This window comes from Nilaparvata lugens, chromosome 6 (assembly GCF_014356525.2).
Source record: "Nilaparvata lugens isolate BPH chromosome 6, ASM1435652v1, whole genome shotgun sequence".
NCBI lineage: Eukaryota > Metazoa > Arthropoda > Insecta > Hemiptera > Delphacidae > Nilaparvata > Nilaparvata lugens.
The window spans coordinates 1,817,028-1,834,676 of NC_052509.1; the positions used below are offsets into that span (position 1 = coordinate 1,817,028).

Here is a 17,649-nt window from a genome sequence, read left to right on the forward strand (position 1 = left end):
AACTGGTGAAATGGACTGAGAATTGAATACTTAGACTTGAAGTTGTCACAACCACAAATTTATTAAAACGACGAGATACTGGTTTCAGTTATCACACCATTGTCAATCTCTTGTAAACTGAACTGAATCTTGATATTCTAATAAATTTATTGTTGAGCCAACCACATAACTCGGTCTTTCATTATTCTCGTTGATATTACTGTACTATGGATAAGAATAATAAATAGAATTTGTATAACCAATAAATGTATTAAGCTTATATCATTCAATAAACAAATATGTAATTGGTAATCATTCGATTAACCAATAACAGATAAACAAAAATTTAAATAATAATCAGTAGTTTGATTTTAGCCTATTATCTATACCTTTCTATTTCAAGACGTAGAATGTTTAAAATACGGTAAAAATAACGCAATGTTAAATTGACAAGAAATTTTACTGTATTCTAGACAAGAATAATAAATAGAATTTGAATAACCAATAAATAATGTATCAAGCTTATATCATTCAATAAACCAATATCTAATTGGTAATCATTGGATTAACCAATAACCAATAAATAGACCACAATTTGAATAATAATCAGTGGCTTGGTTTCAGCCTACTATTTTTGCCAATCTATGTCAAGTGGTATATTTAGATCACTGTAAAGATAACGCAATGTTAGGTTGGTAAGAAGTTTTACTGTAGAGTTACTGTAATCTAGGCCTACTGTAAGGTCTACTCTGCAGAAAGAAAGAACATTTTAATTTGGGAAGAATCTCAAATTTACACCTTCTTCTTGTGATTTCTCAAGATCTTCAAATTACCGTAGTGAATTTCTTTCTAAACATCTTTAGTGTTCTCTTCAAATCAAATAGAACAAACAAAAGAACAGATTCATACAGGAAACACTGTATGTATTGTTAAGGGCTACTGTTAAGGACTACTCTACAGAAAGAAAGAACATACTAATTTGAAAAGTAGCTTAATTTTACACCTTCTCCTCGCAATTTCTCAAGATCTTCAATATACCGTAGTGAATTTATTTCTGAACATCTTCAGTTTTCTCTTCCAAACAAATGGAAAAAACAACAGAACCGACCCACACAGGAAACACGTGTACTACCGTGACACTTGGCCATTCTACGTCGAAGGATAGTCTTTGGGGAATGAATGACATGCAATGTCCAATACTGTGCCATGTCAGTGTGACTCTGGCTCATGTCACACAAAACTAGGCAACAAGGGAAAGAGGGAGACAGACAATACTCCTTTGCAACAAGGGAAAGAGGGAGACAGACAATACTCCCCTGCAACAAGGGAAAGAGGGAGACAGACAATACTCCCCTGCAACAAGGGACAGAGGGAGACAGACAATACTCCCGAGGGGTGCGACACAAATAATACAGCCGCATCAAACATGTAGATCACAATAGAAGGGAGTCCAATTCGTTGAAATCAACAAAGAATAACAAATAATAGATAGCGATGTACTATTGGTTAGAAAGATTTCTTGGAACTAATTTGTAAGCTAGGGTCAAATCACGTTTCGACAGACATTTTTTCACCTTTTTTGAGTTTTATTATCTTATTTGTTTATTAATTTAAGTTCAATTTAGACTAAGTTATATGGTGAGAAAAACCTGAGTGGGAAAAGGTATAGAAGAAAAAGAAAATGGTGAGATTCATTGAAAAATAGTCCCTTTTGCTGATACAACAATTCATTTCATTCATCAAACCCATGTTATTTTGGCTTTAGTGATTTACTTTGTTGACAATATTTAACGTTCAAGTTGACTCTCAAGTCTCAAGAATAGAATGACATTCAGTTTATTGTATCTAAAGTAACTCATTTTTTTTTTCGGGTGTCCATCTCTTAATATAATTATTCTTATCTGTTAATTAATTCGAGTTGAATTTAGACTGGACTGAAACAATAATTTATTTCATTCATTAAATCTATGTTAATTTTGCTTTAGTGATCTCAGATCTTAGACATTTTCTTACTTGACAATCTAACGTTCAAGTTGACTCTCAAGAATAGAATGCCAATCAGTTTTTTGTATTCAAAGTGACTCATTTTTATTCGGGTGTCCATCTCTTAGTATATTATTTACACTGTAATCTATCACAGACCTTTAAAACTGTAATACATTATTTTGTTTCCCATTATTTGTAGCCTACTATCTAACCAACCGATATGAAAATTCATTTGCTGTCCTTAGAAAAACGAATTTAACACATAAAATTCGAGTGGTTTTAGAACCTAACATAAGTTTCATTCCAATATGTAGGACAGATAACTTTGACCGCCACAAATGTTTTTATCTATGACGAATTTTCAAACGATAAACCTTTATCCAATAACTCAAAAACCAGTCTAGAACTGGTTAACATTTATACATTCGAGCAGGAATACAAATTACCTATAATTAAATTAATAGCGTTCCAAATACAAAATAAAAACTAACCTTGATTTCGTGATATTTCTCCTCCAAGTAGTAAGCAATGTTCCTGGCCTCCTCGTACTTTTGTGAAATATCCAAATATTTTTGATAGTGTCGTTTGAAAAGTACGAATCTGAAACAAAAAGGAGAAATTATGTAGAAAACTGTGCAGAAAATACGGAACAATGTGTAGAAAATATAGAAAAATGTCTAAGATATATGAAAAGTATACAAATATAGAAAAATGAGCGGGAAATCAAAAGAAGACTTGATAAAGAATTCTCTTTAGCTTTCTTACTAAAATAATAAATAATAATGATGATAAATCTAAAATATTCACTAATACATTTATCTGGGTCATGAACAAATTGCAAATTGTTAGATTGTTTCATTACATAAGTGAAATGAGTAGAACTGTCAAGAGTTTTGATGTAATCAGCCCGCATCAATGCAAGTCAGCTTTTACACATTCATCATGCTTTCTTCAAAAGTATTACACAATTCAATTATTATGAAATAAATTTGAAATGTTTCAAGCGTCAATTCTTAAAGCCTGCAGCTTTGTAGCCTTATCACTAACACTATACAATTTGTACTGAATATTATATTATATAGACTATATAAATGAATGAATATTAATCTAACATAAACAGCAATATTCAAACTTATAAGAACAGCATTTATTAGAATTTATCATTCATTTTTAATCACAATCCATAATTAGTACAAAGAAGAATGTATACAGACCAAACGTCAAGTAGTATACATTCTGTTTTTGATTTTTGTAAACTACTAATTTTGTGATAGAAATGTTTGTACTATGATATAAATGTATTATTATTATTAGTCGAAAAACTCCAAAGTGGAACACGCTTCGAAAAATTGGTTCATTTTTGTCACTTCTTTATATTTGCACACTAGCTCTTCAAACTCAGCTTCCCACTATTGGCTCCATTAGGATTCATATTTATGCCTAATAAAGATTTATTGACTTAGCAGATACTATAACCATTTATTCATATTTTATTTACTTTAGCCTACAAAACTATTTTGTCTACTGAACTAGAAATTGAATTTCAGTTTCTGATTATTCTAGCCATTCTTCATACTAACTTGATTCAATTACAAAATTTCAAGAGCATTAACTATTTATAACCCGGCAATATTGAACCTCAAGTTTCTAGTTTCCATGAAGAGAGGTTTAAAAATTTACAACTATAGTGAACTTAATATTCATAAAATTATCATTCTATCACAAGGAGGTTATGACTTCAATTCGAATAATTATACTTTATAAGTAACTGAATTGTGGTCAAAATCATTTTCATCTAACAGCACATTCACCAACATAATTTTTCACTTTTAGACCTAAATTTTATGAATATTCTGTCCTACAATTTTAATTAACCGAGAACAATGATTATAACATTAATTTATTAACGATTTGACGGATGGTGACTTACAGGGAAAGATTACATCTTTTGCAGACGATACAGTTATATTTTATTCGGCCAAAACAAATCAAGAACTTAAAAATAAATTAGAAATGGATCTTAAGCACCTTAGGTGGTGGTTTTGCGAAAATAAATTAACTATCAACACAGACAAATCTAATATAATACAATTTAATCTTCAAAACACGGATCAGGGGTTAACTAGTATTTACTTCCATAAATTAGATTGTGCGCAACAGGTGAATAATATATTGTGTAACTGTGAAACTGTAAAACAAGCACGTACAGTTAAATATCTGGGCCTCATATTGGATAGTAGGCTCACTTGGTCAGATCATGTACAGAAGATAAAAAATGAGTTATTTGTATACATAAGGAAGTTCTATTACCTCAGACAGTTATGTCCAAAAGAAGTATTGTTACAATTATACCATGCAATTATTGGTTCTAGAATAAATTATGGAATAATATGCTATGGGAGTGCATACAATGTTCATATTAAACCTGTGATTACTGGTCAGAAACATATATTAAAAATAATTTGTAATAAACCTAAACAATATAGTTCAATGATGCTCTTCAGAGAACTATCAATATTATCAGTGAGACATTCTTTTCTATTCAAAGCATTGCTGGATTTAGCTGAAAATAATTTCGATATTCAACAGATGAGAGAAAGAATAAACCTCAGGAATTCACAGGACATTAACCTCCCAAAACCAAGATTAGAACATTCCAGACGACACTTCAAATACATAGCTATAAAAATATTCAATTCACTTCCAGTAACAACAAGGGAAATAACGTCACGTCAGTTATTTAGAAAAGAAATCAAGAAATTCATTTTACAACTAGACAACCCGAATGATTTTTTTACTAAATTAATATAGGTCTAAATTTAGTATAATTTACACATTACACGACATGAACACTGCAACAATCAAAGATCATTGAACTCACAAATCCCGTCCGGTATGCGTAAACAGTAAGACAGTATCAAATTTCAATCACTGTCTCTTTCTTCTAAACGCATTCATTTATGGTCTAATTACATCAGCACTTTGAAAAAAAAACGAAACGTTAACTATGAATAAAATTGAACTTAATATGAAAAAAAAACAGCAACCACTCCGTACATAGTTTTAAGTTTTGTGTAAGTGTGTGTGTGTGTGTGTGTGTGTGTGTGTGTGTGTGTGTGTGTGTGTGTGTGTGTGTGTGTGTGTGTGGTGTGTGTGTGTGTGTGTGTGTGTGGTGTGTGTGTGTTGTGTGTTGTGTGTGTGTGTGTGTGTGTGTGTGTGTGTGTGTGTGTGTGTGTGTGTGTGTGTGTGTGTGTGTGTTTGTGCGCATGTGTGAATGTGTGTGCGTATGAATGTGTGCGCATATGTGAATGTGTGTGCGTATGTATGTGTGCAAGAATGATTATAAATATTGACATATTGATTTATTTCAATATAATACCATATTCAATTATTATGTTCTTCATGATATAATATTTAAATTTGTATATAAATATTTTATTATATATATCAAGTGTCCCCACACAGGGTAGCCTATAGGGAACACATATTAGAAATTAGGAAACAATATTGTATTTGATTTTTGGAATGCATTTGATTGTTTAATTATTTTTTTGAATAAAGAATTTTGAATTTAACAGTTCCAAATTTATAGCTTTCATTGAAGACAAGTATTCCGATTCCGGATTCGTGAGAAATTTCCAAGCAATTAATGTCTACCTATTAACGATAAGAAAACGCAGGGAGGAATAATTAAAATTTGATGAGAAAATTCCGAACTATAAATTGGATGAGAAACTCCTCGCGGGTACATTACTTGCAAGCGTTTTTAAACGCAACTAACCAATGAATTAATGAGGTGGAGACAATCTAGATAGCTTCATGATTTATTATGGGAGCAGAATGATAGCAATTTTCTATTAATGAAGTTTTGGGTAAGGTTGTTACATTGCATTTGGTGCTTATTAAGTATCTAATGGATGATGTTACACTGTTCTAATTATTCTAATAAAATAGAAGTTCCGGGTTGTAAGGAAATGCGTGAAAGAGTATCCTGCTTCAGGAGTTGCAATCACAGATACAGAAATAGGTGAAGAAAATGGGGGAATTTGAAGGTCAGCCATTCTAGGATGTTCCAGAACATTCAAGTCTTAAATTCCAAACGAATAGCTTTCGTAAAAACGTCATATAAAATCCAACTCCTAGGTCGCTTCCGAGCTAAATTCAATCACTTAGCCAACTACTGAGTGAACTTTCAACGTTTTAATTCTAATACAATCTATCTCGCGTTCGCCAGAAGCGAAAAATTGACCGTTCATCAGCAATGACATTTAATGTGCCATACTTTTGGCTCCATCTCTTGGGGAGTTATAGGAGTTGAAGCTCTGCCAAATATGGAACGGGTTTGTGAAGCCATTCTTGACTTCTTGTGACTATTTGTCACAGCAGTGCAAAGGATAGCTTATCCTTAACTAGCATTTGCTTCTGCTAGTGCGAAGGATAAATGACATTTGGGATGAGGTTTGTAGTTCAGTAGAAGTTTATGAATTCCTTGAATTGCAATGTTCCATCCTATAAATTATACTCTCTAATTACGTTCATTTTCTCTAGTATTCTACCAAGTTATATGTTTTGAATTACTTGCTTGATAAGCTCTTAGGGACACACACTCGTGAAAATACAAAAGATAGACTTATTTTGAAAGAAGAGGACATGCGATAAAAGAATTACAGTAGCAGCCTTTAAAATAAAATAGAGTTGACGCTGAATTTAGTAGCCAAGCGTCCCATTGAACAAATGATGCAATGGAAGAAGCACTGTACAACTGATTATCAACCATTAATCAGAACAAGCACAATAGTCCAGTCAACGAAAAGTTATACAGTAGGTAATAGAGGGTTGTGTTCCAAACCCTCTATTACCTACTGTATAACTTTTCGTTGACTGGACTATTGTGCTTGTTCTGATTAATGGTTGATAATCAGTTGTACAGTGCTTCTTCCATTGCATCATTTGTTCAATGGGACGCTTGGCTACTAAATTCAGCGTCAACTCTATTTTATTTTAAAGGCTGCTACTGTAATTCTTTTATCGCATGTCCTCTTCTTTCAAAATAAGTCTATCTTTTGTATTTTCACGAGTGTGTGTCCCTAAGAGCTTATCAAGCAAGTAATTCAAAACATATAACTTGGTAGAATACTAGAGAAAATGAACGTAATTAGAGAGTATAATTTATAGGATGGAACATTGCAATTCAAGGACTTCATAAACTTCTACTGAACTACAAACCTCATCCCAAATGTCATTTATCCTTCGCACTAGCAGAAGCAAATGCTAGTTAAGGATAAGCTATCCTTTGCACTGCTGTGACAAATAGTCACAAGAAGTCAAGAATGGCTTCACAAACCCGTTCCATATTTGGCAGAGCTTCAACTCCTATAACTCCCCAAGAGATGGAGCCAAAAGTATGGCACATTAAATGTCATTGCTGATGAACGGTCAATTTTTCGCTTCTGGCGAACGCGAGATAGATTGTATTAGAATTAAAACGTTGAAAGTTCACTCAGTAGTTGGCTAAGTGATTGAATTTAGCTCGGAAGCGACCTAGGAGTTGGATTTTATATGACGTTTTTACGAAAGCTATTCGTTTGGAATACTAGAGTACTTGAAAGTACTAGAGCATTATGGCTTACCGAAGAAGTTGATCAAACTTGCCAAAATGTCAATGAACAAGACTACGGCCATGATAAAAGTTGGATCTAGAAAAAGTAGAAAGTTTGAGTTCAACACTGGCGTAAAGCAAGGTGACGGACTGTCAGCACTCCTATTCAATGTTGCATTACATCGTGTGATAGACGTCATTGACAAGAGAGGCAGCATTTTTCATAAAATGTATCAAGTATGTGCTTATGCCGATGATGTAGCCATAATTGCCAGAAGAAAAGATATCCTCCAGGACACGTATAAATTACTAGAAAGAGAAGCACAAAAGATTGGTCTCCTAGTCAATGAAAATGAAAGAAATTAATATTAAATATACAGACAGTTAAGTTAATTGCAATAATTCGTGAAAATAGAAATGTACAAAATATAAATTACAAATATTGAACAGCAGCACAACTCATGATTATAAAATGATGATAATCATAGCATATAATTTATGTAAACAGTATCCACTATGCTTAGCAATTTGAAATTTATATACAATATAAAAAGAAATGGAAAATCACGTAGTTTAATTCATAAATCAGTTCAAAAAACATTGAAAATAAGAGGGAAAGGTATTCACTACAAAATAATACATTATTCAATAGTTACAAAAAAGTTTGATATTTGTTATTTCTAAAGGTTATTATAACTTTGGAAGGAGAAAATCTTTGATCAATACAGAAAGTATAGGATCTATAGTAAATGAATTTTACTTGTATCAAAATAGTTTTTCATTGAGCTTGAATGCTACAATACATTTATCCAATTCATGCCTAGTTCTACTGTTTAATCTGAAATTGACAAAATCAAAAGGTATATGATTCAGTAGTCTTTTAGCTACAAAGACAAACTGCCTACAGCACACGTCTAACACTGTACGATCATTCTGAAAAGTAATGCTAGATGGTCTCAAATCATACATAGTCTCTCGAAGTCTGAAATTATTTTTGTTTTTTATTATATATAAGAGAAGACTCTTTGTATATATTTGTCTGACAGTTAATACTTCGAACTCATTGAAAAGATCACTGCTGGGGTAACGTCTTGGTTTGGAAGTAATTGATTTGATTAAAAATTTTTGTATGGTGAATAATTTATTGAGATGGATGTTTCTGGCTCCTCCCCAGGCTATTATACCATATTGCAGTACTGATTGGGCATAAGCAAAATAAACTAGACGAGAAATATCTTTATTCTTTAGCATACCAATATTGTGAAATTTAAAAATTAGATACCTCAATCTTCGACATAAGCTATTTATCTGTATATCCCATCTAAGATGGCGGTCAAGAATTATGCCAAGGAATTTAGTTTTTGTAGCACTCGCTATTATCGGGCAGTCACAGTTCACCAATCTGTTACTAAGACAGGTATGTGAATGAATTTTAATATTGTTGAATTGATTAGGTTGGCCGGTTTGATTTGGAGAGAAAGTTAAATAAGTACTTTTTGTGGTGTTTAATGTCAAAGTGTGGTGATCCAAGTATGCCTTAATTTTACTGAGACCATTTTCACTAACTCTTTTCATGTCGTTCCAGGAGTTAGTGGTGAATAGTAAAGTAGTGTCATCAGCATATGATAAAATTTCACAATTTTCTATTTCCAGGTTAAGCATGTCATTAATATAGATGAGGAACAAAATTGGTGATAAAACTGTACCTTGCGGGAGCCCATAGTCTGATAAATTAGCTTTACTTGTAACACCATCCATAGCCAGAAATTGGGAACGACCTTGTAAATAATTCTTGAAAAGTTCCAGGGGTACACCTCTTATGCCTAGGCATTGCAGTTTTTCCAGAAGCATAGAATGTGGATAGTGTCAAATGCCTTACTCAGGTCCAGGAAGACTCCCAATGTCTTTTTCCTATTATTAAAATTATTATATAAGATCTCCACAAGTTTGACAATAGCATCTTCTGTGCATTTACCTTCTTGAAAACCAAACTGATTTTCGTGAATAATATTGTGTTTCTTTAGATAGGTTAGCAGACGGCTTTTAATAACTTTTTCTATTATTTTGGAAAAAACACTTAAGAGACTAATCGGCCGGTAATTTGATGGATTTTGAGGATCACCAGACTTGAACAGTGAGACGATAGAGGCTACTTTGAAATGTTTAGGGAAAACACCCTCCACAAAACACTTATTTATAATAGCTGCTAACGGTTTAGCTACAGAATTAGCTATTCTTTTGAGAGTCATGTTTGATATTCCATCTATACCAGAAGCTGAACTGTTTTTAAGTGAGGCAATGAATTGTAAAATTTCTTCCTCGTTGGTAGGAAATAGAAAAAAAGAATGCGGTGAATTAGTATTTCTGTGTGCAGAGTGTGTGCGATTGTTGCTGTTGGATGCTTTCAATCTCTCTGCAAAGATTCTACCTACATTAGCAAAATGATTATTCAAGACTTCTGGGTCAATTACAGGATTAGATGTGTTCTGTTTACTGCCTATCATCTCATTTATGCAGTTCCACGTTTTTTTACTATTACCCTTAGATTCTTTGATTTTATTTTTATAATAATTCAGTTTACATTGTTTTATCAAATTATTTAATAAGTTTCTGTATTTGGTATATTCTCTTTTGAGCCTGGTATTAAAATGGTTGTTTAGTGAGCATCTTGTGCATTTTATCTCTAGTGCGAATTGAGATAATAAGTCCTTTAGTAATCCAATTTTTTAATGGTCTGAGTTTGTGAGGTATTGATTTTTTTGTAGAGGCATTTTGTATGTATGTATTTATTTTATTAATGAAAGCAATAGTGGACTCTTCAGCAGCACCGCAGTAGACATCAAACCACTTTTCGGAATTCAATCTCTCCACCAGAGATTCAAAATCAATCATAACTCTGTGATTTGGAACTCCTTCGGTTTACCACGGCACTGGGCGTGCTTAGTTGAAGACATGTAGAGTAGTGATCGCTTACATTAGTTTCAAATATAATACCACGGATTTCATTTGAATCGAATGTAGTATTTTTTAAGAATATATGATCCAAGCATGATACTGAATTGAGCTGTACTCTGGTAGCCTTGTTTATATACGATTTAAAACCATATGTGGACATAGTGTTAAAATATTCGTTGGTTGTTCTACTGTTGGAAATCAAATCTATATTCAGATCACCAAGTAGCACGATATTCCTATGATCACGAAAATTATGTAACATTTATCTAAGCCATCGATGAAGAGATCAATATTCGTAGACGGAGACCTATAAATGGCAAACATAGTCAGCTGAACAGCCTGATTAGGCAATTGAACATCAAGTATGATAGAATTCGACTCATCAAGTACATAATCAATTTTTTTACCCTCAAGAAATCTTTCAGGAATATGCAGATTCCATTACATTTATTCAAATTCCCTGGCTGATTAATAGATGAATACCCATTTAGAGAGAAATCGAAAGAATGTTGCTCATTAATCCATGTCTCTGTCAATATAATTACATGAAAATTAACTTTACTATTCTGAATCATAAATGCAAATTCATCAAAGTTCTTATTTATGCTACGTATGTTCATTTGGAGAATATTAATATCATTAATGCATGCTCGGTTTGCACTATTGCAGGGATCAAAGGTAAATAAATCCTCTATTAAAGTGTCATAGCATTCATTAGCTAGTTCCTCTTCAAAATTATTAATGATAGCCATGAAATAATATAATTGAATTAAGACAAGTTAACAAGGTTGTAAAAAGAGTACTGAATAAAACAATTTATTGATAAGAAACGTTCTAATATGCTAAAGTTTGTAAATGAGAAAAAATATAGAAATGTATGATTTTGATCAATACTAAGTTATAAGGAAAATAATAATTATTATTCAACTAAGAGACTAGTTTTCTCAATTTTTTTAAGAAAGCTGAAAAAGTAAAAAAAAAAAAGAAAAAAAAGTATGTCGAAACTCCGTATTCTGAAGAAGAAAATTGAGACGATTTACCATCTCCAATCAATTCATTCACTTAAAGATAAGCTAAAATAAAATCTATGTAGTAAGACCGAAATATCGATACTCGATTAAGCTTCATTCATTGAAGCTGATTTATCAGTAAAAATGAGTAACTGTTGCAGTACTATAACCGAGAAAGTATAACTGATAAAATATTCGGAATAGTTTTATCTTATCACTAGAATTTTACTGTTCATTGACGGTAAATACAATAACGTTGATGATCTTAATCACAATTAGAGACATATCCTTCCTAACACAATTCGAACAGAAAAAAATGAAAAAATCGAAAAATGGAATATAATTGTAAAATAGAAATACTGAATTCATATCAAAATCAAAACGTAAATGCTCTACTAAAACTTATTAAAAGAAGACATGTCTTATCGAAAGTGAGTTATTATTAATAGTTTTAATCATTAGTTGAATATTTCTCCAGGTCATTTACTCCTGTAATACGCTCAACCTGAGATGAAAGGTCTCTTTTTGCTCTGTTGCCAGATCTTCTTTTAACAATTTAGAATCAATGTTTAATTAACAAAATATTTCATCTTGATTATGTTAAATTAAATTCATTATGGAATTATTGAAAAATAGGTAATATTAAAAATGATGGAAATTTTTATTGCTTAATAAAATATAATTGATTATTTTAAACGAGAATGAACAGGTACAATGAACAGAATATTACATCAATAAACCTGTATCTGCTGCCGTTGCCAAATCGCTTTTTAACAATGTAGAAATATAATTGTTATACTGATATGATCTATCCTTTATGGAAGGCAGTGGCAAGGCAGAGAATCGGCAACACTGTTATCCTATCTTTCTCCACTGCCATTATAACGTGGACCTCACTATAGATAAATAAAAAATATGATGAAAATTATACAAATTAAAGGAAATATAAAGCTACTATAGTTATCAGAGATTGACAATGGTGTAATAACCGAAACCGGTATTTCTAAGTATCAATAAATGTGTGGTTTTTTGACAATTTCTTAGTCTTTTTCATTTAAAAGGAAATAAAGACGAATGATGAAATGGAAGTGATAAGATGATAATGATAAAATGAAAATGATGTAATGAAAAATGATAAAAATAAAATAATATTGAAAAAAATGATAGGAAACAAAGAAACAACTCACCGATAAAAGTCGTTCTCGGATATGATGTCGCGTATACTGTCTTCGGGATCGAGGCGGTCGCAGAGTGCCTGACTGACGGGTCGCGACGCCGGGCGACCGGAGGCGGTCTGGAAGTCACCGCCGGTGATTTTGAGCGCGGTCGGCGGAGGCGGCAAAGGCGGCAGGGGGGCGGTGATCTCGGGCGACGAGGGTGTGGAGGGCGGCGAGTAGCGGGGGCCGCCGCCCCGGGGGTGGGGGTGGGACTGGCACATGCCTCGCTGTCGCTGTAGTAGATAGGGAGGGTGCAAGGCATTGGGGCCAGATCGTCTTCGTAGACTACGCACGCTTCTTTCTGTAATAAAAAATGCGAATACAGTACTTGTACTTCTAAACAGTACTTGTGATACAGTAGGCCTACTATTTGTGATTCGAGGGTTGAAGTGCAACTTTAACCCCCTGAGGTGAAAGTATTTCGCCCGAAGGCAATAATTTTACTGAGGATGAAAAAAGATCACAATTTACGTAGTTCCATGATGTATGCAACATCTTCCCACCAAATACAGTAATAATATAATCAAACAGGCCTATATCTTTATCATAATCCTTTTCTGATTATATATATACTAGCCGTCAGGCTCGCTTCGCTCGCCATATCCGTCTAGCCAGGGGCTCCGCCCCCTGGACCCTCGACTGGATTGTCCAAGAATGAGATAGCAGGCTCGCTTCGCTCGCCTGCATTTTTATCATGTTAGGACAATCCAGTCGGGGGTCCAGACTAAACGTCTGGCTAAACGGATATGGCGAGCGAAGCGAGCCTGACGGCTAGTAATATAATATTCCCAGGATTGAAGTAGCAGTGCCCAATCAATTTTTCCGCGATAAATGCATTTAAATCTTCAACTTGGTGCCAACCTAACAAAGTCAACTCAACTTAATGCCAACCTGACAAAATTATTAATTTAGTTGCCAGTTAACAACTGTTTCGAAGAGGTACTCTATCTAGATTATAGTTCTATAGTAACATATGATATGGAAGTTTCAATTATAATTAAGAGATTGGGAGAAGAAGAATATACATGCTAAAAGACGAACTTTAAACCCTTAAAAACAACCCTTAGAGTTAAAATATTGCCAAAAGATTTCTTAGTGCGCCTCTAAAGGGTCAACTGAACATACCTACCAAATTTGAACGTTTTTGGTCCGGTAGATTTTTAGTTATGCGAGTGAGTGAGTGAGTGAGTGCCATTTCGCTTTTATATATATATATAATATAGGGTACCTTGTCAAGCTTATTTTGATTCAATACAATTTTTTTCTATTTCTATTCTATAATATAGCATAAGCTAATCTTCTTTTATACGGTTGTCTCCGATGGAAAACGATCATAGCCTAAGACCAAAGACGCATAGAGATTTCATGTATGTTACCTACATGGGGTTACATTATTTAATCCCTAGGGAGTAGAGAGACTACTGACTACTCATGGGGAAAGTGGTTTCCTAGTATTATGTTCCAATAGTATTATGTACTTATACCCTATTATTAGAGTAGATAAATAATTTACATAGTAGGTGGAGAAAAATATTTGTCATTGAAATCTTAAGTCAAAATTTGGGAGATGAAAAGTTTTGGGTAAATCCTCTTCCAAACATTGACTTGATCAAGTGTTTTTTGAATGCATAAATGAATGAATATTAGTGTTGAGTAATCTTTGTTTCTCGACGCTACTTATACAAAATATCATACTTACTTATACTACACATCTTATAGGTCTATGAACAAAGTATTATTTTCGCAGATTTGTAAAGCAATCAGATTATTTGTAACTGTAATCCCTGTTTTGAATGAGAAAGCACGAAAAAACAGCCTGTGTGGCTTCCCAAACATAGCCTTTACACTAGACACTTAAACCTAATAGGACTCCCCACCAACAGAAAGCCATACGAATTTACATTGTACTAGACACAAGCCGGTGATCAGGAAGGGAGAGGGATGAATATCAATCTTCTTACATCCAGTAAAGATTACAGATTATGAGAAAACAGTGGATAGAAGTAGAGCTTATGTGTTATAAGTTAGAGAGGTATCTTATCGGAAGATTTTATCACAGCGGAAAAGCTCAGTTTCTCGGTATGAATACTTCTCCAAAATCAATCAATCTATCCAAATTTAAATTTTTTTGTTTTATTCTAATCTATATTCTCAGATTGTGATTTGGTGTAGAAAATTGAAATGGACATAACCTATGTCCTAACTAAATTAGGAAATTGAAGAAGTTTTGGGCAATAGCCTGTTTTTTCTTTTCCGATCGTTGTATTGTTTGTGCTAACCTAATAAAAAATTAAAATATGGAAAAGAACTGACAGATTATTATTTTGATTGGAAAATATTTCAACCACCTAAATTGCCAATCAATCACCCGCCTTCTATCATAGAATAACCAATCTATAAATGGCTATTCCCTGCGTCTACGTATTGTTGATTCATTCATGATAAACAGTAGTCTATAACTTAATAGGATCTACAATCTTAATGAAATAAATTGAGATTCCATTTGACCACACACCGATCGATTTTGCAAGATTGTGTGAAATTAAGGGCCGGTTACCGAGCTCGGGATTGAGCTAAGTCCTAGACTTTAAACAGCTGGAGTCAGAAAATTGGCTTTCCAAAACGGGGCGTAGTCGCAGTCATTGTCATAGTCACGTTTGAGTTGAAATTCGAAAAACTAGAAAATTGAACACAAAATAAAATAAAGAGAAAATAGTGTAAAGTTTCAGCTATTTTGAATTATTTAGGAATGTCTAATTTCGTCAAGGAAAAACATTTCCAATTATAGAAATGAGAAAATAAAAACTAAGACTCCTGTTATAAAAGCTGCGACTACGCCCCATTTTGGAAAGCCAATTTTCTGACTCCAGCTGTTTAAAGTCTAGGACTTAGCTAAATCCAGAGCTCGGAAACCGTCCCTATGAGTTACTGATGCGAGCTCATGAGACTGAATATATTCAACATGACAACACTGCTGGCGATAGCCGGTTCAACAATACATTAGCGCTAAACGTAGATGGTGTTAATCGTTCTGTATAGTAATCAGAGGAACCTTTAAAAGAGTATGAGAATTGAAACGAATCCAATCAACTTTACGAGTGACGTATTTAATTATCACATCAAACATTAGCAATGGTATTATAAGTTGAATTAAGTAAAAATAATAGTTAGCCTACGAGTTGTTAATAAAGATCGAGTGATCTGGCTGGCACAGGTCTAGTGTCTTTTTCAGGTCTGGTATCTAGTTTTCAGGTCGCTCCTGATTAATTTCAGGGCCTCCGATGTGACCTAACGACTTTTATTGGACAGCCGGACCGAAAATAACGTGTTCATCCGAAACACAGGAGTGGCCCGAGAGAAATATCATTCATGGCTCGGATTCAAACCAGGGCCTCTGAATATAAAAATCAGCATCTAATCCACTCGCACAACGGCTACTACGTAGTTATGCTATAATAATGCATAACGAATACTGAATTTTTTGAGAACTGAATATGATTTGATTTGAATCAGATGCTGACACTTTAGAACGTGAATCTCATTTACTATAGACAATAGAGTAAATATAGAAATGAGGCAGTTGGCTGGTACAGTTGGACATGTACAACGAATGGGGGATGATTGCAAAACAAAAACAGTATGTGAATGAGAGTGCAAGGAAGGAGAGCAGTCGGACGTCCAAGGATTCATAATGAGGATCGGATTGAGGAGATAGGTGGAGAAGAGGAAAGACTGTCCAGAGATGAAGAGATGACAATGGATAAGGAATTATAACCTCATTTCGGACTTTTTCACCTATATAAATTTGGAAGAAAAATAGCAAGGACCATCTTATATTTATCTTTCAATGTTATTACATTAGTGTCATTTGCATTGTAAATAACTAAATCATGGAAGAAATGGACTGAGGCGGGCTACCCCAATAATTTAAAGGACACTGGGAGAGAGGCAAAGATAACGTGAATTGTCTATTGTATCATTTATAGTAACTCATTGTAGGTATCCAAATTGTATTATTTGTCTCTGTTACAGTTAAAGGTAGATGATGTGGCAGTTCTATGAATAGTCAGAGTCAGACACACCATTCCAAGCTAATGGCATAGAGTAATGAACATATATGGCTTAAATATATGTGCTAATGGGTATTGCGTGAATTGAACTGACCTGTATCTGTAGGGCGACATCGCTGATGCCGTGATGCATCTCGGGCGGCTGCGAGGGAGCACTCTGCAGCACGAGGTCGTCGCTCTTGCTATGCTTCAGTTCGCACAGCCCCAGGCCACTCGGTCGCTCCTCGTAGCCGAGTAGCGCGCCACGCCGGACTGCGACAACGTCGCACGCCGACAAAGTCGCGGCGGACCGCCTCCGCCACCACCATCATGCTGCTGCATCAGCAATTCCGTCATCTGCGAACCGACAAAACCAAATTAAACACAAGTTATGTCACCAACTCTACCAAGTAAAAAAGCATCCACATGAAAAACAAGTCTACAGTACCACCAAAACTATAGAGAGTCCACGTTATAATGGCAGTGTTTGATTGGCAATGATATTGCTATCCTAGTCTATCATTCAACAACCTGTCTCTTATATCTGCGCTATCTCTTTCTCACTTTGTCCTGTTGCCAGATCGTCTTTTAACAATATAGAATTGAGAATTAATTAGCAAAATATATCATCTTATATTATGTGAATTCAAAATGAAATTATTGAAAAATATAATGAATTGTTTAGTAAAATATTGATTATTTCAAACGAAAATGAACAGTTAATATTACAGAGGTTCGGCAACGATGTTCTCCTATCTTTCTCCACTGTAGGTACAAAGTGAGCATAATTAATTCATTATTCGTCCATGGTAAAAATCAGTTCAGAAGCCACCTAAGCTTGCTGTGGGTCCACT

The 17,649-nt window shown here is 33.9% G+C and overlaps 1 protein-coding gene across 1 annotated transcript in view; it reads right to left on the reverse strand.

The window, feature by feature from the left end:
- Nucleotides 1-17,154, reverse strand: part of LOC111057612 — a 176,885-nt gene extending 159,731 nt beyond the window's left edge. The window contains exons 1-3 of the mRNA XM_039431326.1: nucleotides 16,911-17,154; nucleotides 12,717-13,047; nucleotides 2,457-2,565 (exon numbers count right to left, since the gene is read on the reverse strand). Coding sequence (XP_039287260.1) covers nucleotides 2,457-2,565; nucleotides 12,717-12,967 — 360 coding nt within the window. The 5' untranslated portion in view covers nucleotides 12,968-13,047; nucleotides 16,911-17,154. The remainder of the gene's footprint in view (nucleotides 1-2,456; nucleotides 2,566-12,716; nucleotides 13,048-16,910) is intronic.
- Between the last annotated feature and the right edge of the window lie 495 nt (nucleotides 17,155-17,649).